The sequence below is a fragment of the Leptonotus elevatus genome, chromosome 2 (assembly GCF_054856555.1).
Source record: "Leptonotus elevatus isolate MCC_2025b chromosome 2, RoL_Lele_1.0, whole genome shotgun sequence".
In the NCBI taxonomy this organism is placed as follows: domain Eukaryota; kingdom Metazoa; phylum Chordata; class Actinopteri; order Syngnathiformes; family Syngnathidae; genus Leptonotus; species Leptonotus elevatus.
Genome location: NC_141240.1, coordinates 13,470,911 through 13,496,431, shown reverse-complemented (window position 1 = coordinate 13,496,431; position 25,521 = coordinate 13,470,911). Strand labels below are relative to the sequence as shown.

The window sequence follows — 25,521 nt, the reverse complement described above, 5'->3', positions numbered from 1 at the left end:
AGAATGATTGGCGGTGATTCAAGATGGCTGTGTGCACTCCACCATGTTTCTAACTGCGACAAACTGCATATGTCTGCAAACTTACGAAAACTTGAGTTTGCCTCCACGCAGCATTCGACAGGTTGCCTCGCTAGACTTGTGTTAGGCATGAAAATAGAGCCCTTTATCTTCAAACTCCACTGGGAACTCCAGCTTTGCTGCATGCCTGTCCTGTGCCGTTTTGTTCATGTGAATGATGCACCTGGTGATTAATTGATTAACTGTATGGGTAATTTTATAATTGGGGTTTTCATAACATATGAAATATAAAAGTGAGACCAAATGCTTTTTCATTTAAAAAAAGAGAGATCAGCAAGAAACAGCAACAAAAATCAACGGGAACTACTCCCCCAGAACCCCCCCCCCCCACACACACACACACACACACCCCGACCCCCCAACCCCCGCTATCCACATTGTTGAATAATGTGTAATTGAAAGAAGCTTAAAGCTTTGAAAATAAACGCTTCGATTAAAGTCAAAATTGAAATACAGGCCAATTTTCTATTTTGGGATCACATTTTAATAGCGGACTTTAGAGGAGTCAGAAGTACCTCACCAGTCATGAATGTCACCGCACAGCAATGGTTTTTACTTACTGCTAAATTTAATTACGTTTATACTTACACACACTGGGCCCAAGAATAAGTAAACAATTAAATCAAATTAAAATAATCGGATGTATAACTTAGTTTTGGGGATGGAACGGAGCATCTATTGATTTGACATTTGCCTTCAGTCATCTAAATATCAAATAAAATACTGATTTGAGTTACTTGTGTTTTGCATAATTTTTTATTAGCCTTAAAAATATGCACAAATGTAAACCTGGTTTTCACATTGCCTCATCATTACTACCCCATAGCACACTTTTTATGTGTGACTTATTTGAACATAGACAGTAATGTAACCTAAACTGACACCAAACTGAGGAACTCTATTCTTAAAACTGAGCTAAATACACACTGCAGGGAGGGATTTTTAACAGCACAGTGTGGACATGAAAGTGTTATCATCTTCGGTCTAATCTTTTTCAGTGACCACATTGGCATCACTGTGGGCAAAACAAGCGAGGAATCAAACAAATCCACAAACCCACAACCTCACGGATGGGAGACGACCACTCTACCACTGAGCCATGCCGCCCCTAAAGGTAGATAAAGCTTGACAACGGAGATAGATAGCTTAGCTAGCCTGTCGTATTCGGATTTAACACCATCGATGAAGGGAAAATTAGTTAACTGTCTAGAGGGGTTGGACGTAGTTGTACATTTTTTACATTAACAGGCTATTGTTACACTTGTATTAAAACTATGTAGGCAAACTATACCTCTAGAGGGTTGACAAATATCTCTAAACAAAGGATGTGTAAAGGTTATAGAGGCGCTAAGAATTTAACTTAGTTAAGTCCGGTATCAGAAAGCATCATGTTCCCAAAAATATAGCGTGTTTTTGGAAAATAAGGAAACCAGAGTACCCGGTGGGGTGGAGGGGGAAACACACCAAGCATGAGGGGAACATACAAATTCTACACAGGAAGACCAAAGCCTGGCTTTGAACCTCCAACCTGAGAACTGTGAGGTGGATGTGCTTAACATTGGATCATCCTGGAAGAAAATAACACAAAATGCTGGACTCCCTTCATTGTTGTCCTTTATTTACTGCATGGCTTCCTTTTCTTTGTCAAATTAACTGGTTGGTCAGACCATTTATGTAGCTGACAGTCATCACCATCCAAACAAATACACTGTGCTTGGAACACAAGCCAAATTAAGGTCCTCTCTTTCCAGAATTTGGACATTAGTGTCCTCAAGGGAATGTCCCTTTTTCTGAAATACCATTCATAATATTCCAGTTCACAGTTCAGCTGCCTCAATTCAACTTTTGTGGATTAAATTACGTTAGTGTGTTGAACGGAGGATGAGAAAAGCGCACGGATGGAAAGGTTATCCTGATTAATTGAGCTTTTTTATTATTATCATCTCTTAAGTAATTTCATGTTAAAAACACAAAAGCTATATTAAGGACAAACATTTCTGACCAGCCTAATTTTAGAACACAGGATGATTGGAAAAGCCCAAAGTGGAATCTTGTTATTGTGTTTTCTGGAACCAATGTGTAAATGTGTGTTAATGAAAAATCTGTGCTGTCACGTATACTGATGTAAATCAAAGGGAGCTATCTGCGAATAATGCACTTTTGCAGAAAGAGACTTTTGATAGAAAAGTCCCAGTTTTATCTCTTCTACCTCTATCTAGTTTCTGACAGAGAAAAGATAACTCTAATACTTCGACTAAAATAAAGGTTGAACAAGAACTGACATGTTTTGTAAACTAGTCCTGTGCTCAAAGTTCATGATACATCTGCAAAAATATTTTTTGCTCAAGGTTCCTGATACATCCGGCAACTTTTTTTTTTTGTATAGAGCCTCTTTTCTTTCTTTGCCACTGTGATAGAAAAAAACATACGCAGAGAAGCACTGTGAAATAAGAACAAAAATCCATTGCAGCGTTTCTCATTTCTTCAAAGTCATTTTAAGAACTGTGCCTTTGATCAAGTTCAACATTCTTAGGATTTCTCCATTAGTTCAAAAATTCATCGCACATGGTTGTTGATGCAGTCTGGTCTTGTGCTCTGTTTAGCAAAACAATCATAGGATTTACATTGGCCCGCTTCATATAAATGAATACCCTTTCATCATTTTTGCAAACATTTTTCCCACCATAACAAGATCGATGGGTTCTCGGTAAAATTTAGTAGGACAAAAGATGATAACGTTTCATCTGGACAATTTTCATTGGAACATGAGCGTCATGAAAAACAAGCTGCACCATAAACACTAGATTTTGATAAAAGCTATTTTCTAAGTGACATGGGCTTTCAAAAGTAACACATTTTTCTCGTCATTAAATCCCACTAAATTCTACAGAGAAGAGGCCTCAAGCAGATCATTGGGAAATAGAAAACCAATTTCTTTTTAACCCTCATAAAACCACAAAATCAAGCAAGAGAAAGGCCTTCAGTATGTTTGAACAAAATCACAAAAAAAAAATCAAATACAATTTAGAAAGTACAAAGCACATTCACATTTAAAGAATGGAATCATAGCGTTTGCAGTTTTGACTGCAGAATGGAATAGAAGTCAAACAATTATATCGTTCTCTAGGTCTGTTATTTAATGACACTTTGTCTAATATTACGAATGAATGGGGAGGTCTGTAAGCCACGTTTCTACTAAGCGGTACGGTTTAGTTCATTTCGACAGTACAGTTCTTCAGATCAGGTAAACCTTGATTGTGTGTTGGATTGTGTTTCCTATGCAGGGCTTGTTTACAACTGTACACAAGCAGTTAATTGAACAAAAAATACATAAATCCAGGCACTAAATACTTGTCAGCTTAATTTCCAGACGGTTTGTTGGATCCTTTACAAAGGAAACACAATAAAAGGCATAGGGGAGACCGGGGCTAGTTGTATCACTTTTTATACTTTTATATATTTCTTGGAATCCATATTTCATATACAGCAGGGATCCCCAACTGGCGGACCGCGGTCCGGACCCGGACCCCGAGACCATTTTATCCGGACCTCCAAGCATTTTTTGTTTTAAAGTACGATAATACGTTCATTCTTAACAAAAGCCATTCTTGAATAGGCGTGCGCGAGGGCAGCTATGATTGAACCGGGGTCCTTTGACCGGCAGCATGCTCTTATTTACATGGGACAGGCTTTATTATGGGAAAGTGGGTGAACTATGGCGCTGTCTAAAGTTAGAAAAGTTGACTCTGAAAACCGAGTCTTTAGAGATGAGTGGACTGAAGCTTACGCTTTCATTTTGCCAGCAGCGAGTGCTACAAGGCCAGTGTGTTTTATATGCACGGAGTCTGTTGCTCTTGTTAAAAGCGGCAATATCAAGTGGCATTACGAGACAAGACACAAAACCTTCGTCACAAATTACCCACCCGGATCAGCGACGAGGGCACAGAAATTACATGAATTGAAAGGACAGTATGAGCGTGCAACACGGGTAATTGCACAGACGCTAACAGCACAACAGATTCAAGAGGTTAGCTGCCAGTGCTCATGCAAATTTCTCACACTGAGCTAAATAAGCGTGTTTTGCAGTTTATGTGACTCTTATGTTCAGAAAGCAGTTGCACTTACCAAAGTTATTTTTTGAATGGTAATAATACATTTATTTATTTATTTATTTTTTATTTTATTGAATGTTAAACATGAATAATTTGCAACCCACTGTTGTGGTCTGTTAACAAAAAGTTCAGATTTGCACTAGATAAGTGAAATGCTTTTTGAGGCACATTAATGTCAGCTGTTGCACTTTAAGTGAAATACTTAATCACAATGTTAAGGTTTGTGCAAGAGCACACGTATTGCACTTCTAGGCAGTATACAAATATAAGAATAGGAGTTAGTTAATGCGCAATACATTTTTGTTACACTGTGATTTACATTCAAATATATTTGCACTAAAATGAATGAAAGAGAGTAAGTTTAACAAGATGTATTATTGTCAATGTAACAGCACGTTTGCAATTTAATAAAAGAACAGAAAAATGAATTATCGTCTGAATGTTGTTGCATGTTCGGACCCTGGTCTACTAGGCTGATGGAGTTACTGGACCTCTTGCCGGTTTAGTTAGGGACCCCTGATATACAGTATAAACAAAATCTATACCAGATGAAAGATCAAAGTCTTGGGTATATTTTATGTATTCATGTTATGTTCATACTTTGTGTCAGTGCAGAGCTATAAGCCATCAAATAGAGGGAGTGGACATGTGGCATGTTGCCCCACCAATGGGTAAGTTGTCACACTATATGGGGCAAGTTGTCACATTGTATTTTGCAACTAATAAAACAAGGACAACATTATCCTTGTGCTCCTGTTTTTGTTTGTTTGTTTTTACAGCCAGAGAAATTGTTTATCATTGATCCTGAAAATTTACCATGGTCATTGAGCAAACTTCCATGTTGGCTAATACTTGCTCTAGTTTAAAGTTAGCTTAAAACAGAGGAATGACTGAGGCATGACAAGATGCCTGAATCTCTCCTCTAACGAGTCCACATGATTTGCTGCCAGAATTTGTCCATGTACAACGGCTGTTTCAAAAGATATGAAGTTGACATTTTTTACTTTGGGTTGTGCAAAACAGATAACTCATGTCAGCTCACAATGTGCTATTCTCTTCTCCGACAGCACACAACCCCTGACCATTTAATCAAAGAAAACTAATATTCCACTTTTTCGTTGTGCCCTCTGGTGGAGAAAAACATTGCAATGTGACAACTTACTTATGATACAACTATCCCCGGTCTCCCCGACTATAAAGAACTAAACTGAAACGTGCCAGAGAACCTTTTGAGAGTGTGGCCAAAACTGCAAGGATTCCGTCATTCACATCATGAGCCGACTTTTATCCAACCTTTTGGACACAGAATGCTGTTTTGCCAATATTCTAATTTGGGAAGCGGTAACAGATTCCTGTGTAAATGGAGAATGTGGGATGGCAACAATTTCAAACTTCTCCCACTGCTGTTGCATTGAAAGCATTCGTCAATATCCGAGCTATATTATCCATTACATCAGGTGCATCTTATTGTGTAAACATGGGATGATGACTCACTGTGTAGTATCCCACCTTTGCTATGTTTTATGTATAAAGCAAATCCAGCTTACTCCTGTATCAGATGCGAGTTGACTATTTTGCGGGATCCGTGTGTAAGACAAATTAGATTCTCCTGGGTTGGTTGACTCAAAAAATACCAGACGTTTGGCTTTTGGAAGGAAACCTCATGAAATATAAAACAATTCTGCAATTTATATAATTATTTTGCCATGTACCTATTTTTTATAAGTCTCACTATCATGACATTTCATAACACATTTTATCTAAAGAAAAGAAGTCTCTTTGCACTAAACAACATTCAAAGAAAAACATGGCACATAACGACTTTTCCTTTTTTTTCTCACATTTTCTACTTTGAAATATCAAATCCTGCCAAACCTATTATTTGTACATTAAATGCAAAACATCTCTGTTAATTCAAACAACAAGTTCTGTATTTATATAGCTATAAATGTGTTCATATATCCTTTGCTCTCTTTTGATTTAGCTTTGTTGTGCAAATTCAGCAGAAACACGAGTGGCACAGCACTAAGGAGAGGAGGCAGTTTGGTGGAGATGGAATCAAATGCGACAATGAGCCAAAAGCAGGGTTTTGAAAACTTAAACATAAAACAGTTGGACTATGACTCCTTGTCGGTCGGAATGGAGTTTTTATCAGTGCCAGAGGAGGAGTTTTCCCACAGTAAAAGTTCTTCCTCCTTAGTGTCCACCCTGATGAGGAGTCACACTGCATCTGCAGGAGCTCCCACTGGAAAATGGCAACAGGAAATGAAAAAATCCCAAATTGGGAACAAGTATCCTGGTTTCTTTTTTTTTACAGTTTAAGCCTGTTGAATTTGCGCCTCGGCCGTGGTCCTGATTGTGTCCGTAGAAGTCAACCACTGCCCTCTGCGAGTATCTGCTCAATTTGGTTGTTCCAGGCTTGGTTTGCAGCTCAGTTAAAAAAAAAATCAGTCATCAATTAATTCCAGCCTTTGCTGTCTCTTCATTGACCTTGCAATTCCTTTGCCTGTCTTTTGTTGCTCAAAACGGTGACAAGCTCAGATTTCACATGTCCGGGAGCGCAACGCTGTCTACGGGAAGGCTTCTTGCCCGGCGATCCAAGCCGAGTGGCCGGTTCAACCCTCAGCTCGCCAATGCCATGGTGTCAATCACCTGCTCCAACTTGCCACGTAGCCGCTGTCTTCGTGACTGCTCGTCTTTCTGTAACGCTGACAGGATCTGCACCCAGAACATGAAGAGAGACACATTTTTTTGCGTCATTCATCACGTTGTTACATTCAGAAAACAGAAAAGTGTAGTTTTACCCAACAAAACTCAGAAGATGGGGCAGTCATAAGCAAAGGTCACTTACTCTCTCTATATTTTTTATACTGTTGCCCCACTACTTTTTCTCCATATAGAAACACTACTTGCCCCAAAAATATGCCAAACTTTCTTAACCCTGACATTAAAAAAGCCATGAGCTAATGCTAATTTTAGGCTTCCTGCTAATGATCTAACATCTTGTGTAATGAATAAAGATGATTTGGGATGCATATGTATCATTCCGCATCTACATTCATGTTGTTGTGTGGGCGTGCTCTTAAACACATCTTAACTGGAGCTTTTGTTGCTACCTATGTCCTGATAATAGACCATAATGAAGGGGAGCGAATGGTTTGAATGGAGCCAGCTGCAAGCAGCCAACACAACTACAGTAATACAGCTTTAATAGAGGGATGGAGAGGAAGGAAGGAGATAAAGAGGATGTTGCAACTTCTCATTTTTCATCATAAAACTGTGATAAAGTGTGTGTGTGTGTGGGGGGAGGGGGGGGGGGTAAGGTTGATGAGAATATATATAGCTGTCCGTCACGAGCCACAAGAGGCGAGTAAAAGTCGAGTGCTTAAGCTGCAGTGACTCATGGGAGAGGAAATAACGACACAGTGATAATCAGAAGAGGATATGAGACATTAAAACGCAACATTCAATAAATAAAACAAAACAAAACATGGAACATAAAATAGCATGACAAAATGTTGACAATCTTGACAGTGCTATCAAATGTAACCTTGCTCATTTCACCTGATAAATGTGGTCTCTGAAAGTGCGCAGCTTTAATAAAGTGTTGTTTTAACAGTAATTGTGATGCGATGAAGGCTACAGTATTTGTTCATGTATTTGAATGCTAATCCAAATAAACAGTGGAACCTCACCTCGTCTTTGTATTTGATGATGTAAGAGTAGATCTCGTGTAGTGCAGACATGCTGTTGAACTGGCTGAGGTGCAGGCGGGATTGCTCTGCTAGGTAGGCACTCATGTCCTGATCGCTGATGGCTGGCATACGGGAGATATCGGAGTAGTACCTGGAGGATACAATCAGCGCAGTTAGTAACTGTATTTGTTTTGCTCAACAGATAAGAGAGGAACAAAAACGACATTTATTTGATAATTTTTAGGTTGTCAAAATGTGGTTCTGATTACTAGGTGCAGCATAATGAGATCAATAGAGAATAACTTTTCTTCACTATGAGCCAAATTTGGCCAAACCTTTACCATACATTTGGCTGTCCAAAAAAAATTGTTGAATATAAAAAATTGTTGGATGCAAAAGAAATATGACATCCACTGACTTTATTAAACGCTAAAACCAATCCATCAAACGATTATGTTGTAATTATTTTTTGAAAAATTGCATCGCACCTTTTTATTAAAGGTGATAATAGATATAGTTTTGGATTTGTCCCACTGGAGTAAATCCGCCCCTGCCCTGAACAAATCTCCATGTTGAGGACCAAAACACGAAAAATGAGTTTTAAGACGACAGTCATTAAATCTGTTTTTACTTGGCAATCACATAATTTTTTGAGAATAACATATATATATAAATTCAAAAACAAAAACACACACACACACATCCAGAATCGAAGGGGCGTATTATAAACGAGTACAGAAACAATTACAAAAAATAAAACACACCCATCGTGGATTTGGGTGTCGCAACCATAACGTCCACACCCAATAGCATTGGAGTTCAAGTGAAATTTTATTTTTTATTATGCCACAAGACGCTAAAAAATGGTTAGTGGGCCACAAATGGCCCCCGAGCCATGCATTGGACACCACTTTTTACTAATCCAGCAAACATTCTATGAACCTTATTACAAGGTAGTGTAGTAAGATACTGGAGCTGTTATATGATTAAATTGACTAAATATTCGAGACTCAGCACTGCTTGCTAATTCCTCAAAATGGGTTTGCATTAAACACATGCTGAATATTCATCCATCCATTTTCTATACCACTTCTCTTGGAGCTCGAGCAAATCCCATGTCATTAATAAAATTACATCCAAATATAGAGTATAAATACAGAGCACCTGTTTGCAGAATCAGTGTGCATTAGGTTAACTGCAGTAGTAAAAACACAGCCAATTAACCCTCTCCCGTATCATCTCCACAATCCTTGGCTGTGCGTTTATGCTTCATGGTCTTGTAATTCTGTAATTCACCTAGTAACTATTACCAGAGACACTGTTAATATACTAGCTGTTCATCAGCAGATTGGCTTGGTTGTGCTCAAAGAATGTAACCACTAGCACAATACTTCACACTGTCACGCCTGGAGTTAAGGAGGAAGCAGCCTTGAAAAGCTACTTAGAGATTAATAGACTCACCCATGAAAGGCAACTACAGCAAGCATCAGTGGTGCATAACTTATCTGGAGCTGAGTAACATTTCAGTGCTGAATAAAAGATGAAGGGTGAACCAGCGGCTGTTTTCAGTGAGCAGTAAATAATGTCACAGTTGCAACAAATCCTCCCATCACCTGTGTCGTTTCCATCTCCTCTTGATGAGGAGGATCAAGAAAAAAAAATCTGAAGGAATTTGCCCTTTGCATATTGTATATTAATGAGCCGGGATGCAAGATGCTGATTTGAAAAGACGCAAGAAAGCAGAAAATTGTTTTGCATTTATTCTAGCCGACGTTGTACGCTGACTTCAAGCTACCTGTTTGCACTTCCATAAACAAGTCCAGCTCTCTGAGGAAGATTTTTCTCCCATCCAACAGCTCACATGCGACCATTGACTAAAACCTTAAAACTGCATTTTGATCACCACGTGGCATATTATTTTATATTGCAGCTTTCGTACTCTGTTTGACTGAACACAACTAAACATTTACCTCTCCACCCAATTCTTGTAGTTGGGGATGTCCTTAGCGTAGAGGAGCTTGTTGGATGGTGAATCTTTCCCCAGTTTGTGTTCAGATGTTGAACAGGAGTCCATGAAGGTCTGGGCCACCACTGACAGGCAAGCATCCGTGATGCTGTTCTTTTGGATGTCAAATACAAATTGGGGGTTCTTGATCACATTCACCCAAAACCTCAGCGGGAGGCTGCAAGAAAGCAAGAGAGAGAGAGAGAAAACATTGATATCAATTTTCAATGCCTGCTACATTCTTTCACTTAACATGCAAAATGGATGCTGGCTTAGGAATAGGACTAGCAAAAAAAACAAAAAAACAATAAGGGACAACATTGCAAGAAAGTTAACGTTTACCAGTTGCTCTTCCACGTGTGTCGTACATCGTAGTCTGTGATGGAGTGTTTGTCTGCCTGCTCATCCAGGAAGTCAAACATGTACTTAATGGCCAGCGGCAAGGCGCTGCCTCTGTGGGCCGTGCTGAAGATGGTCTCAAAAAGGTCATCCACAAATTTCTGTAATGTGCCCTGAAAAGAAAGAAGAGCCAAAATGCATGAGATGAGGCTTTTTTTTTTGTTTGTTTTATTGCTTGCCATCATGCATGATCAAATCCCCAGTCTCTCAACAAACCGCATATCATGAAATTTTTGGAACCAGCATAACAAGCACAACTTTGTGTTAGTTTTTATGAGCACCGCAGTAACATGTAAGCCATCGTAATTGGCAGTATGCACCAGCTTTGATCTGAACAATCAAAGTCAGGCAAGAAGACATTGAGAAATTATTCTTCCCTGCTACGGGAATGTTGAGGATGTGATATAAAAGATGTTTTATGCTCCCTGCTGACTTCAGAGACGTTTCCTCCACCATTAACTAGCTGAGGTAGATCATGCTACGTTTCAAAAATTGAAGTAATTTGATCATTAAGCCTTTAAATGGCGGTGTCTTGGGTTGCATTTAACAGCATGCTTCCAATGTGTCATGACAGTGTATGATGAAAAACTTTGCCTAATGGGATATTCTCAGATCATCCTGTATTTACGGATGACAACCATATATGAATAGGATATTTGCCAATGTGATATCACTGTAAGCAGATGACAGATCAATGAGATACAGTATAGATATATTTCTTCCCAAACAACACATCCGTGGTGAATCAAAACCACAGCAACAACTCAGAGCAGTACCAACCACTAGTAAGTTATTGTCTAGGATAATTGGGTTAAGTAGATGCATAAAATGGAATTGCCTCATACCATACCTACACCATAAGCTAAAGCATGTGCTCAGCTAAGGCAAGTGAAGTGGCGTTTCCTAAATGTTTATGCACACAGCAATTTGGCTCTGGGTAACTTTGCAGTAAAGCTGCAGTTTTCCATGTTATTTTTTTACAAACACAAACCAAGCTACACGTCAGGGAATACTACGAATCAGAAGCCTCCATTTTCCACAGCTAGGCGAAATCCCACAGTCAGACTTGAGCAAAGGAATTGCAGCAGAGTTTGTTTTAACAAAATCAAAACAAAAATGAACTTTGCAAAAATCCTACTTTACTCTGCTGCCTCTTACTTTTGTTGCCAAGAGCCTGGTCAGGTAGATCTCGGACACCATCTTGCTGCCCCGGTCGCCCTCCCTTTGGTCCGAATGGTCATGGTTCTTCACCAGATGCCACAATTTCGTTCCACTCTCCAGGTCAGGGGTGATCATGGGCGTTCGGGATCGAAGGCTGTCGGGACTACTGGCTGTTCTCAGCATGCTCTCTAGAACCACAAATGCAAGTACAAAGGACATTAGGGACCTTTCATTCATTCCAGTTCGTTCTTCTACTTCCCACATTATGCATAAAGGTTTTAAAGAGAATAGATGACTACTCCAGCTTGAACTCTACCACAAAAAGCATAGTGGTTTCGTTTCATCTTCTTTTTATAGTATGGCACTCTCGCTCCCTCATTGTCCTCTGTGTGTGTTTTATTATTCATGGCAAGGGTGTCAAAGTTGATTAGCGCTAAGCAAGGAGATGCGTATCTGCGACTGCTCTGTTTAGAAAGATATCGAGGGAGACGGAAATGGAGAGGTGAGAAGCACGGAGGGGAGATGACGATCTGCAGAGCATGCTGCTGATCCTGTATCTGAGAAAAAGGATGGGGAGAGATGAATGGGAATGCTGGAGATGAGAGAGAAATGTATGTTAGAGGGGTGGGGGTTGGGGGTGGGGGGTAGAAATTGAGAGTAATGGCAGGGCCAGGCTCAAAAAGAGATAGATGCTTGCTGGAGTGGTGTCTGTTGTTCTTTCTGTCAGCAGGGCGCAGAGACTTTAAATCCAAACCCATCACGAGTTCCACTCACACATATAACATAAAGTAAATTCTTAAGACAAGTGAAACTAACATTTTATATATATATATATATATATATATATATATATATATATATATATATATATATATATATATATATTATTATTTTTATTTTTTTTACACACTGACTGTATATACATTATTACACCTACCCGTAAAGATATATTATCAATTTTCTTTTCATTTTTTCATTAACAAATTATTTAAATTGTGACTCAATGTGACTAAATAATAGGGCATATTGATCTTGATTATTTGCATGGATGGTTCATACTTCTACAATGGAGGTCATTCTGATGTGTTGGTCTGTAGACAGGGAAAAACAATCTTGCCCCTATTCACACATCATCATTGACCTCACCTCTAATGAGATAAAATTATGAAAATAGATAATGACCTATTTTCCTCATTCTTGTCTGTTAATATGATTGCAGCAGAAAGTGAAGCTCTCAATTATATTACAACTGTCCACAGAAACTGCTTTGAATGGATTTAATATGCTCCTGATACAAATATGACAGCACAATGAGTTTTGTACTTAGTAGTTGTACTACACTAGGTGGAAAAATGCATGGCACAGCAACATATTAGAATATAAGAGATCATGTAGGTACAAGGGCTGTGCACAAAACAATGGTGATTTCAATAGGGGATCAAGTGAGTGTGGAAAAGCGAGTATCAAATCCTAATATTTGAACTCGAATCAGAATGAATCTTGTAATACTGTTGCATGGACTATCCCTTAATGGAGAGCTCAATAAGTGTGACATAAGTGGGGGCAAGCGGGTTTGTCAAGCCCTTCACTCCGAAGTGGATGTGTGTGCATGTGAATAGTTAGTTAGCCAGCTAATGAGCTTTGAATTAACTGTTCAGCAATGCGGTCAATGAAGCTCTCCTCTGCAGTGTATCAACACCTCGGTCATTCCACCTTTGGCCATAACGAGGAGTTATGGTTAAAGTAAGTCATTTTAAAAAGTCAAACTTTTTAAAGAACGTTCTAGGAGCTAGAACAGCAGCGCCCAGCTTACTGAACGCGAGTGGCTGCCTGCTGCTATATTTTACAGTTCAATAGATTAAGTTTTCAAATAAGTGGCAAGTGGGCACTCACCCGTATGATGTAGATAAAGTGCAAAATAAGTGCACTGTCTCCATTTACCATTTTAATCAAATTGGATTTTTCCTCTGTTGGACTATGAATTGTCCCCCCAGAAAATTGCAAAAGATACAAATTCAGTCGGAATTCGTTTGCCAATGTCAACAGGAATAACGGATCAGGATTTAGGGTCCGAGATCTAATAGCGCCTGTACTTAACTATATTTTCAGTTTTACCATCTAGTAATCTCTCCCTTTATCTGTCGTTTAAACAATTTCATTTGTACACCATATTGATGTGGAACTTCTGTCCATCACTGCCTGCCACTCATCCTCACTCGCCTTCACTTCTTTGTCAGCTAGGTATTGAGGTGTCTTCTTTTATGCCTCTCATTTACAGACTGCTTGGAAATAGCCATTAAACAGCCTTGGCCTGAGGTGATGGCGCTGGATAAAAAGGATTGCCATTAACTGAGAGGAAAAAGAAGAATGGAGGCTATGATTGCAGCCATCATAAACAGAGGCAGCCAAAGAAAGATGGATCGGAGTGAGAGATGGGGATCAAGTCAATAAGAAGGCGAGTACCGTATCTGCTGAGGCTCTTGGTGAAGGTGGATGAGTTGGAGATGTTATAGGCTGAGTTCTGCTTCGGCACCAGTGCGATCACTGAGCCATCTGTAACCTAAACAATAAATGGAACCAACAGAATGTTATTACTGCTCAGTGAAATGCTGCTTTCATGCATTTTGGTGACCGTATTCATGCTTGTGTACCTGATAGTGAGCCAGAGTGTTGAGTCTTTTCCAGTCATTGTCTATTTTTGTTGTGACGTCTTCATCCTGCAGAATAATTCGGGCCATTCGACCTTGACGCCATTCTTCAGAGGGAGCAGATAATGGTTTTTTTGCAACAGAAATGGAAGAAAATAGAGATTTAGGACACAGTTTCTATGTTGAGTTTTGTGAAAAATATTTTTTAACCTAAATATATCTCCCTACATTATGAGCACCGGTTTGAGGACTTGAGGATCTTGACAAGACAATTACAGGAAATGTAGGATGCATTTCAGGGCCAATTATGTTAAAATGGCACATGGAAGGTGTAACAATGTAGAGGTCCCTTATACATTTAATAAATTATTACTTTTTAAATTTAACATTAAAACTGGAAAAGTACATTAACAGACAACTAAACATTTCCGTTATAAAAGGCGGCCAATGGAAAAATATAATATACAGCATAAACAGTTTATATTGGTTCTGAGAGCTGCAATATTGCAATTATTACATTATTATATCCAAAGGGAAAAGTGTCTCGCTGTAAGTAAGCAGTATCAGCAGACTTTGGCCAAGCTGTGATATTAGATTAGAGTGGAAACTATTTTCTTGCTTGGATTTCATATCATTACAAATCCGGAGCCGCACCTTTGGGATCTTTTTGAGAAGAACAGTGAGCAGTGCACATCGCGGATAATTAATAGGTACATAATTTGCTCTTGTGTCTTACCCAAGTCCATATCCGAAGCCTTGGATCTGAGAGAGTAGGGGCTGCCCTTATAGACGGCATCGAGCAGCTTCTCTTTAACCTGAGTGACGGTGTCACAATTCAGACACTTAACGGTCACCTCAGAGGCGTTCTCGTTCTCTGGGTTGACACAGTGCAACGTCTGGCAGGTGAAACAAAAGGAGGGAGGAAACAGTCGCAAGATGTATCAAATAACAGCTTCAAAATCACGTGGATATGAGCGGGAGACAGATAGCATTATTGCAGTTGCTCGGGGTGACCGTAGATCACTTCATTTAGCATTTGATAACATTGGTGGACCAGACAGGACACCTCAGGACACTGTTCAGAGTTTATGATAAACGTTATTAAATTACATTTTATTTTGGTTTGTTTGTGAACAAAACTTAGTAAAGGTATTTTGTTATACAAAAAAGGGTGAAATTAATATTGATGATTTAAAGTGGAAGTCAGCCTTAAACATATCTTGACAATAATATGTTATATGTGACCTCACTAGTCTACACATGAATTTCTGATTAATATTACATTTGTGGAATATGAGTTATGAAGCAAAATCCAGCCATTTTTATCCATATCAGGGGGCGGCCATTTTGCCACTTGCTGTTGACTGAAGATGACAACAATGTTGCTCAGGTCTCAGGTCACAACCATTCACAGCTCAGCTTCAGAAAACAGGTGAGCTGTTATGTGATTGGTCGTTGCCTGAACCCTGAGCAACATTGATGTCATCTTCAGTCGACAGCAAGTGGCAAAATGGCCGCCCCCTGACATGGATAAAAATGGCTGGATTTTGCTTCATAACTCATATTCCACAAATGTAATATTAATCAGAATGTCATGTGTAGACTATTGAAGCTGCATAGAACATATTATTGTAAAAAAAACAACAACATTGAGTTGACTTCCCCTGTAAAGACTTTCATTGACACCTCAAAATTCCACAAGACAAATGATCCCCACTGTAAATGAATGGCCAAATAAAGAAATTATTGTTGCCATGTCTCTACTGTTGTTGTGTTAACCTTTACGCCAATGAAACAGCATTGGTGGTGTTTCGAGCCAAAGGTAGACAGGCACATTAAGTTTACTGACCAGCGTTTTGTAGTCAATCTGTTGCCTGATGAGCTTGTCCTCGCTAAGAGAATAACGAGCCTCTCCTGTGATGGCGTCTATCGGTCCTTTCTCCATCTGTTGCTTGATGGCACAGTGAAGCATGAAAAGAGGCTCGCCTGCACACTCCTGGTCAAGGGGAGGACACAGATAAAGAGAGTAGTTCATATATAGCATAATTCAACTTGCGAAAGCAATAGTCAGGAAAAAACCCCACATACAGTTTCTTAGGGATGCAACCTTCAGCAAGTGAAGTAGTACATTGATGATTAATATTGAATCATAAGTTGTTTGGCCTTCGACTTCTACACTGTTGGCTTAACAAAAATCAGCTATCATTTAGCACAAGCGTAGGAGGTTCTGTTCATAGAAGCTCAGAATTTCATTTTCTACATCGTCACTCTCAAAATAATTGCCTATGTCATTTTTTTTTCTTAAATCATCTCCTCATGATGGAAATGGTTCAATATTTTGTGTTTCCTGGAAAATCTGAAAAAATGACTTAGGCAATTATTTTAAGGTATCGACATGCATACAAAAGCTTCTTCTGAATGCATCACGTGACTTCAATGGGGTCACCACCCCTAGACTTCAAGTTCCATCAAACCTCTTTCTATTTCACGCTGCCTGTTGAAGGTTTATTAGCATGACGTTGGTCATAAGACAATGCTAATGGCTGTGAATAACGTCACAGTGAGATTTGTTATTTTAATGTGGGTCTAAATGTGTGACCATTCTGTGAAGGTGCACATCACAATTTTGTTTACATTTTATTAGTGTGCAGTTATGGCTGATGAGGTTTTTTATTTCGTTTAAAACATTTTTTTTAAAGCTTGTGACATCTAAACAAACTGCGAGCAATTACCATTTTCCGCATATAATCTGCGTGTGCAATGAGAACCAAAAGTGCTCCACTTTGCTGTCAATCAAACTCAGCACTTCTTTAAAGGAAACGTGAGGACAAAACAAATGGAACTGCGTCTCTATCAATGTTTTGGTTCACTTTACAAGGGATGGGTAGGCTATGTTTTGTTTAAAAAGGACAATATAATCACTGTCTTTTGAAAATCATGTATATTATTATTCATGAACTTCTGTCCACATGGGTAGCTAGACAATCTGTAATAAGTCTTAACAAATTTTACCATGCACTGTTACCTCGTGTATACCAAACACAACTACAACCAGAGGTGAGCACTTCTGTCAACTGCCAATTTCTGTCAATGACGGTGCCCGCCTTTCGGCGAGTGCTTAATGTTACAAAGCCTAAAAAAAAATACACGGAATGCCTATTTCTTGACACAATTGTAGCCTAGCTTTATCTGCTCGATTTTTTTCTACGCTTGAAAACGGTTCATACCAAACTCATTGGCCTGCCTGTGTGACCCGGCCACCTATTTCCTGGAATCTAGCACCACACAAAGCAGCCCTTATGTGTGCACAACTTTATTGAGTGTTTTGTGGAGTCTGAGGCATTTCGGAAGTGTTGTGTGCTTGTTTATTGAGTGCAACTGTTAAGTAAGCCTCATGGGGCCAAAGAAAGTTCCAAGTATTGTCAATAAAGAAGACGAGAAACACCATAGAATTTAAGAAAGAACTAGCAGCAGACAATGAAAACTCTTAATTCTTCTTCTTTTCAAGACCTTTGGAACAATTTTATGAGTACAACTTTGTGACATCCTAATTGTCACGTCTCCTTCTGTACTCCAGCTATGCTCGACATCTAAACTCCTGCGTCTCTTCCTTCCTTGCTTGCTTTTTGGCCAATCACCTCTCAACTCCCTAACTACCTCTTGTTATGTGCTTTCAGAAGCTCGTTAGCATCCGGGCCAATTATGAATGCAGCTGCTAACGAGAAGAAGCAAGTGCACATATAACTGTTATGTTGTCCCTTCAGCTTCCGCCTTCCCACACTTGCATGCCTCGCCACATGACTTGCCTCTGCTGCACATGCTGCCCTCATTAAGTTGTACGCTGACCTTTACAATTTAAGCTATAATGATGGTTGCAGCTCTATCATGTGGAAGAAGTTCCTTGATGTTACTAACAACCAGTTGCAGCAATGCATACATTTTTATTACACTTTGTATGCAGTTTACGTTCATTTCAAAAGTACCTCGTTCTACGTGATGCAATTTCATGCAAAGTTTCCCCATATAAAAGGGGCAAACTTGTTTTTGCATACCATGCAAGCATGGGAGCTATTGCGCAATACTGTGATGAGCATTACGGTGGCACATGAGGACACATTCCACTTTCATTCTAACTAAAGTAGAGACTAATAACCTTAGTGAGCATATTACTGATTGGCTTGGTAGGAACATCAAGACACATTTGACGCTGCACAAAATAACAGAAATTTAAGAATGTTTTAAGGACTTAATTTGGTTGGCAACAGATGGTGGCCTTTCAACAATGAGAGTGAAAATAAACTCAAAGAACAACAGTTTCAATCTGTAATACTGCCAAAAAGATTAACGTTGTTGGCCTTACCTTGAGGAACTTATACAAAAGGAATGTAAACCAGTTGGTCAGCATTTTCTCTGCAACAGACTCCGTTCTAGCACAAAAAAAGGGAAAAACATTATACAAATAAACAAATACCCTAGTTGCCACAAGCAAGAAACAATAAGCACATATGTACATTAGTTTCTTATTTTTGGAGGGCTGCGAAAGGACGAAATCAAGTTCGTCACGTGGAAAAATAATTATGATAATTTATCAGTGTTTTGATATCTGTTATTATTGGTAGGGCATTTAGAGGAGGGAATAAGAATTTTAGAAAATCAGGAAATACGCCTTTTGCATGGCAGAACCTTACTTAGAGTATATACATTCTCATTTTTGCCTTTTTTCTCACAATCTTCCATTCTCACCACCTATCAGTTTATGGAGCTTTGGAGAAGTTTTTAGTTTGTCTTCCTCACCTTCGGAGAAGCAACTTGGGATGGTTTTTACTCTCTAGGTTTCTGTCAATCAGGTCAGACAAAAGCTGCTTCAGGACTCCCGTGGCGTACTCCATTTCCCCTTGCAGGGCCGTCATTATCAAGGACGCCACATTCCCTCGGTCCCGCATTGAAAATGACCTGGAAATGCATTTTGAGTGTTGATAATGCCATATAAAAATATTTTTAAAATGGCTTTGCCTGTCATGACAGTCACTGTTTTAACTATTCGATTCACAATTATTCAAATAGGAGTTTATATCCAGTGCAGCCTTTCACATTTTTTTTAATCCTCCACTTGATTTTTGTTTTACCTGTTCTTAAAAGCAGACCATGACTGCAATACTGACCTAATTATGTTGACAACAACTCACATTTTGAAGTAGTACAAACACAATTGAAAACAAATCTGAGAGAATAATATTTCAGACAAGAGAAAATAAATCATAACAAAGCAATCAATAAGGCTCCGAAACGTAACAAAAGTGCAGCCACAAATGTGACATTAAACTGGTGTTGATGTGTCAAAACAGTGACATTTCATTTATTCTATTAAATCGTAAATTGACAACATCCTTAACAGTCTTCCTCAATGCGCCAGAGTACTCCTCTACTCAATTAAACCAATAAAAAAAGGAAAACCAAGTAAACTGACCTCTGTGCTTCCAGCGTTCTTATAAATGTCAACAGGAAGTGCTTCTTTGTGAGCAGCTGGCCAAACAATGTCAAAGCCTTTTCAACATTTGCCTGGACCTGAAGGAAAAAGGAACACACCGAGAGAAAAGATTTTCAACATCAACAGACAAAAAAAAATACAACAAAATCTTGCCTGTTAAGTCATCCTCTAATTAAACCTAAATGCTTGAGGTGTGTCAAAATCAATAAATGGTATATGGACAAACACATAAAAAAAAAGACAATTAAAAAAAAAGAAAAGAAAAAAAAAAGACAATTAAAAAAAGAACAACAGTAAACATCGAACGCAGGGGAACCATTTTTGAAGACATATTTTTTTCAAGCACAGAACAATGGTAAATCTCTTGCTGTGCTGCTGGATTTTTTTGTGCACCGGAGAAATGATTTTAGCAGACAATTTCACATAATTGCCTTTCTGGCATCGCAGGGTGGATGGTTCCCGTTAGAAAATCGTTAAGAAAAGAATGGTTGTCACTAGTGTCGAGAAACCTGGACACGCTTTGACAGTGAATCTCAAATAAGACTAGAGAAATGCCATTTTACTTGCCGGATCCTGTTAAATGCTCTCGAACAATGCAACTTCAACATAACCTGAATTTTCTACTCGAAAGGGCAGTGATTTGCAACCACTTTGCTATCCAATTTCAGTCATTTGGTCTGAAAATGTGCACCATCTATTTAGTCTCTTTGTCCATCTATCTATGTCATCAATAAAGGCAGGCAGGACAATGACGTTCTCTTCCACTAGATGTCAGAAGGTGTGATTAACCTGTGCATCCACCTGTCGGCATTCATGCAACAGAATGGCTTTGAGTTCAACTAAACATGTTCAGATTTAAGAAACTGTGTGAGGAAATTGAGCTGAGACCATCATTATTTCAGTATATATAGCTTTTTTTTGTGGTATGCTTTGAGATTTTGTAAATGTAAATTTGACTGGGAAACACTTTAGGGTGTCCTGATTAGCCCCGTCTTTTCTGGCTTGCATGTAGAAACGTAGCTCTATATATATATCTGTACAATTGTAACCACTTGCCATGGTACAACAGATCTCTCTCTCTCCACACAAATAATTCAAAACACATCGAAATGCACTCACAGGCTGCCAAGAACATAACAAGGCAACAATACCACTCATCCATTTAACGCAAATGTGACCGGCTCTGGCTAGTTGACCTAATAGGAAAAAAAAAGAAAAAACGCAAATTGAGATTATTCGTGTCATCTAATTCTACACTTAATTCCCTTTAAAATAATATATAACACATGGAAGTACCTAAAGATTGACAAAGTTAAAGCAATTTCAATTTTGCCAGGTTGAAATCCCTCATTTTGAGAAAAACACGTTTAAAGTTGTGGCACATTTTTTTCAAATGTCCATAGCAACCAGTACCTTAGGAAAACAGTATTGGCCCAAAACCTTCAGGAACTGTTGAAAGTCCACTGGCAAGTTAAATCCAATAGCAGGTAAGGACATCATCCGAGATGTTGAAATCTGCCAAAAATGGTGATTCAGCCTCAATTTTGAATACACCATGAAGCCTACAATTAATCTTTTGATTCGTCAGCACTACTACTACTGTGTGCACGCGTTTTTTTAAGAGGTCAAATGGGAACATTTATTTTAAAAATGTTTGTCAATAAAAAGGGTTATTTGCTATGTGGTGTGGCCTGTAACAAGAACATTTATTGATATTTTATCATGGATATCATAAACGTTTTAATTAATTTGACTATTAATTAATTTAGTCAATGGCTTGAGCTCAAAATACGGCTGTGTGTCTTCAGTTCGATTTCATGCCGCAGGTTGACGTGGTGTTTTTTTTCCCGACTTTTATTGGTATCGGTCCTTCTCCATGTTGTTCTTCGCATTCCAACCTTTCTTTTTCTTTCCGGCTGCCAAGTCAAGATGCACATCGTCTACTAATTACTTATTTGAACATAATTTCACGACAATTTTAACTCTTGGGCTGCTGGGAAATGAAAATAGAGACCTTAAATAGGGAATTTTCAAAATCTCAAAATAAAAAAACAACAACCATGTTTTTGTTCATAACTCAAGACTAACCCTTGCGACATCCACACTCTTGAGCCAAAGTGGGTCACAAATTGGAGTGTGGGGATAGGCAAAAAAGGTAAAAACATGGAGGATGGAGCAGGTGGAAGAGTGTCAAGGATGATCTGAGACAGACGAGCACCAACAAAAGTGAAGGTTTATAGGAAGGTAGTGAGACCAGCTATGTTGTATGGTCTGGAGATAGAAGCAATGGGCAAAAGATAGAAAACCGCTAGAAATGGTGGAGGTGAGGAGGCTGAGATTTTTCTTGTGATGAGACTGGACATGGTCGAGAATGAGCTCATCAGAGGGTCAGCACAGACCGGACGTTTTGGAGACAAAGCTGAGATGGTTTGGACAGTGGCGGAACATGTTTCTACGGAGGAAAAAAAACTGGATATAATGGCGAATGCTGGAAATAGAGCTGCCAGGTAGGAGGCAAAATGAATGCCAAAGAAGAGATTCATGAATGTGGTGAGGGAAGACTTGCAGATAGCTGGAGTTACAGCAGAAGATGCAGAAGACAGGAAGAGATAGAAGAGGACAATTTACTGTGGAGACCCCTAAATAAAGTAGGGTTAAGCCAAAAGAGAACTATAATTCACTACAATATATAAACGAGGAATGAACAATCTTCTCCTTTGCTGAAATGGTGACACTACTTTGAAAAATGTTGAATGCATCAACAGCCACAACAGCTTCTGGTGAAGGAAAGCAAAAAGACAGGGAAAGGAGTGAAAAGGCATCGAGGCGTGACGGGATTGTACGTGTTTGTGTCAGAGATGGTGACACGCTTCCTCGTCCCACTGGCCTGCACCTGTCACCGCTCATGCACAACACACTAAACACTCCAAAGACGCCTGTCTGTCAGCCACTGGCTCCGCCTCCCTCACTGCTGGTCCCTTTGGTCATCGACTGTTTTAATTTCTCACTCGTTTTTTTGTGTTTTTCCTCTTTCACGCACGTGTACACACCGTTTCCACCTCTATTGGCACCGCATTCTCTCCTGCGATGTGCTATAATGAAGTGTCGAGGTCTGTCTCTAGATCGCTAAATGAGATTCCTGACCCTCGAAGGTAAGTATTGTAAGTATTGACTGCGATGTGATGTGTGGCTTAGCAAGAAAGAAAAAAAAAGCCTTGAGTGAGAAAAGGTTTGGTGTTTATCTGCAAGCCTGTTTGTGTGCATGTAATGCACGTCTACAAGTGGCGTGGCTGGTGTGTCTTTGGGGAGAGGTACGTCACACAGAGCAATAAAGATGAGGGCATTACTTTCCACTGGATTACACACGTAACCTATTGGGAAATACAGAGGAAAGGAACTCTAACTGTAAAGCACGTAGCGTTCCTTTATACCTCAGCTTAATAGGTACACGTCTACTTTCACGTTAGGATCGAGGGATTTAGCACCTGTCAAGCTGTGTACTAAAAGTGCTGACAGTTGTTCACTCCACACCATTCCAGGTTCTGCTTGCGCAAAACGTTTGGCCATATTTCTTATCAATTCCATAATTGTAGCCTTCACTTCTAACAGCCCTCACCTCAACCATCGCTCATATTTGACATTACTTAAAAGTATCCTCACGTGTGTCGACAGTTGTTATTTGGGCTGATATTGGTACAAGCGGGGTGGTTTTATACACATTTTGGAGGAAATAAAAACAACAGATAAGCACAATGTTACAGTCAAAAAAAAAATCCGGAAACTTTGTTCTACTTCTGTAGTCTCACAAGTCAAGTCAATTTTATTTGTTTGTATATAATTGTTGTCTGTTTTTAATTTGGAAACACAAACAAACAAAAAACAGGATGTGCTTTGGGTATTAAGACACATCAACACACCCAATTTGTTAAAGATTACAAGTTTAATTTGCTGCAGGCCTCTTTTTTTACCTATCGATACCCAATAAATGGCCACCTACAGCACTGGAGTGGAACACTATAAAGTACAATTAACTAACCACCGTTCAATTTAACAACCAGACTGCATTTTTTAAACAGCAAATCAATTTGCCAAACTCTTTAAAGGCTACAATTCTCTTAAAACTATTTTTTTACAATGGTCAAATAAACATACACTATTTGACCACAATTTCGACAGTGGTTTGTCCTTATTATAGTCAGATAATGGATAGATGCTGTGTTATGATAAAGTTGCTTTGTGAGCAATTAAATTATTTCCTAGCCTCTCTTCTCAAAAGCAAAAACAATGCAATTTTTTTACGAGGCATTTTCACTCAATATTGATATTTTATTCAATTATTAAGAAGCCCACATCTGCTGATAATTCAATAAGAGAGGAAAATGAGTCATGCCATGGTAAGGTGATGAAGTCAACTCAATGAATGCATGAGGTAAAATAGAGTTCTACAAGATTTTTCCAGTGGACAGCAGCTTTAAAAAAGTTAAATCCACCACGAGGCTTAATGCTTTACATGTTAGACATAAATACATTAAGAAATCAATTGAAATCCGTCAGAGTCATTAAGTCCGTCAACATGCTTGTCAGTCCTCAACCCGAGGTCGCATTAAGCCTACTTGCATACCATTGTCAAAGCTGTTGCAAATTGTTAGTTGTTGTCACTGCAGTCAGCAAACAAACCTGTTTCACTCAGTTGATTGGAAAATTGCAATATGTTGTGGCAGTGCTGATGACGCAACACACACATTCTAAATCTTCATGCCGCTGATTACAAACTCGAGTGTCTACCCACAATGTATCAGGATGCACCGTTCCATGTTCAGTGAACTAGTAAGACAGTTGCACGTAACGGCTTAATTGACTAAAATGTGATTTATAAAGCACAACCATCCCAGATTTGACCTTATTCCTCTCCCTGTATAAATGTATACTCTCTTTTCAGCAGGTTTATTGATGTTTCTTTTCTGTCAGACGCGGGCAACCCTTCGTCCCTGAACTAAGACGAGAATATGGTGTGTGCCTGTCCCCTGAGATCCCACTAATGATGAGACTACTCATTTGCATTCACAGAGGAAACTGAATACATTAGGATGAAGTACAGGATATGTAATTAAGATGAACAAAGTGCAACTTACATCTTGCCTCTAACCTCAGATTTAACAGTCTCTCGTATCTAGTATTATTGGATAATGGCTACTATGTACATCGCTTTCATAAAAAGAAAAAGAAAAAAGTATACTCCTACATGCATGTAGCGAGCATATTGATAAATGATGCAAATTAATGTTTGTTAATCAGTGCAGCAGCCCATACGCTGTTTCCATCCCATGTTAGTATGGTTTAATTTGAAGATGAGATGGTGGTGTACTGACCCGTACCTCCATCTCCTTGAGCACTGGGTGGTCCTCAATGCCTGGGAACAACACTCTCATGGCGTACGTCCGATAGTCCAAGAAGGGAATTCCAGCACCGTCCAGTTCTTGTGTTAGCTCATGAATATCTGTCTGAAGTTCGGCGAAAGCTTCAGGAAAAAACAAAAAACATGCAAAAAAAAGCAAAACATTGACTACTGTTGCAGCAAATGTAGCACCCTATAATGTATCCCAATAATGTTTTATTTTCACTAATAATGCAATAACAAATCCTGACTGATATTGTGATAAAATTTTTACTGATAATTGTGGATTTATTATATTCTCAGTTGGGTCTTTTTTTTTTTTTTTAATCTCAAAACTGATTATGTAACTTGACATATCATGTAGTATATATGTTCGTTTTCAGTCCAAAGGTCTTAATTTTAATTAGTTTTGTGTTTTGAGAATCATATAAATTCACAGCAAAAAAATATAGTGTTAAAATGTTGGTTTTAAATGTTTGAAGGTTGATTTTAACTCCTAAAATGTATTTTTAACACCATCTGATTTAAATGGAAGTCTTT

General features: G+C 38.9%; 1 protein-coding gene across 2 annotated transcripts in view; it reads right to left on the bottom strand.

The window, feature by feature from the left end:
* Positions 1–933: 933 nt before the first annotated feature.
* LOC147178498 (plexin-A1-like) overlaps positions 934–25,521 on the bottom strand; it is a 221,003-nt gene continuing 196,415 nt past the window's right edge. Inside the window, exons 21-33 of one of the 2 annotated variants that reach the window (XM_086067345.1) lie at positions 24,956–25,104; positions 19,566–19,663; positions 18,893–19,051; positions 18,459–18,525; positions 15,948–16,094; positions 14,835–14,994; positions 14,102–14,205; positions 13,914–14,010; positions 11,448–11,638; positions 10,233–10,402; positions 9,856–10,068; positions 7,886–8,036; positions 934–6,908 (exon numbers count right to left, since the gene is read on the bottom strand). In XM_086067345.1, coding sequence (XP_085923471.1) covers positions 6,813–6,908; positions 7,886–8,036; positions 9,856–10,068; positions 10,233–10,402; positions 11,448–11,638; positions 13,914–14,010; positions 14,102–14,205; positions 14,835–14,994; positions 15,948–16,094; positions 18,459–18,525; positions 18,893–19,051; positions 19,566–19,663; positions 24,956–25,104 — 1,802 coding nt within the window. In that variant the 3' untranslated portion in view covers positions 934–6,812. The remainder of the gene's footprint in view (positions 6,909–7,885; positions 8,037–9,855; positions 10,069–10,232; positions 10,403–11,447; positions 11,639–13,913; positions 14,011–14,101; positions 14,206–14,834; positions 14,995–15,947; positions 16,095–18,458; positions 18,526–18,892; positions 19,052–19,565; positions 19,664–24,955; positions 25,105–25,521) is intronic. The other variant, XM_086067346.1, reaches the window with a different exon arrangement.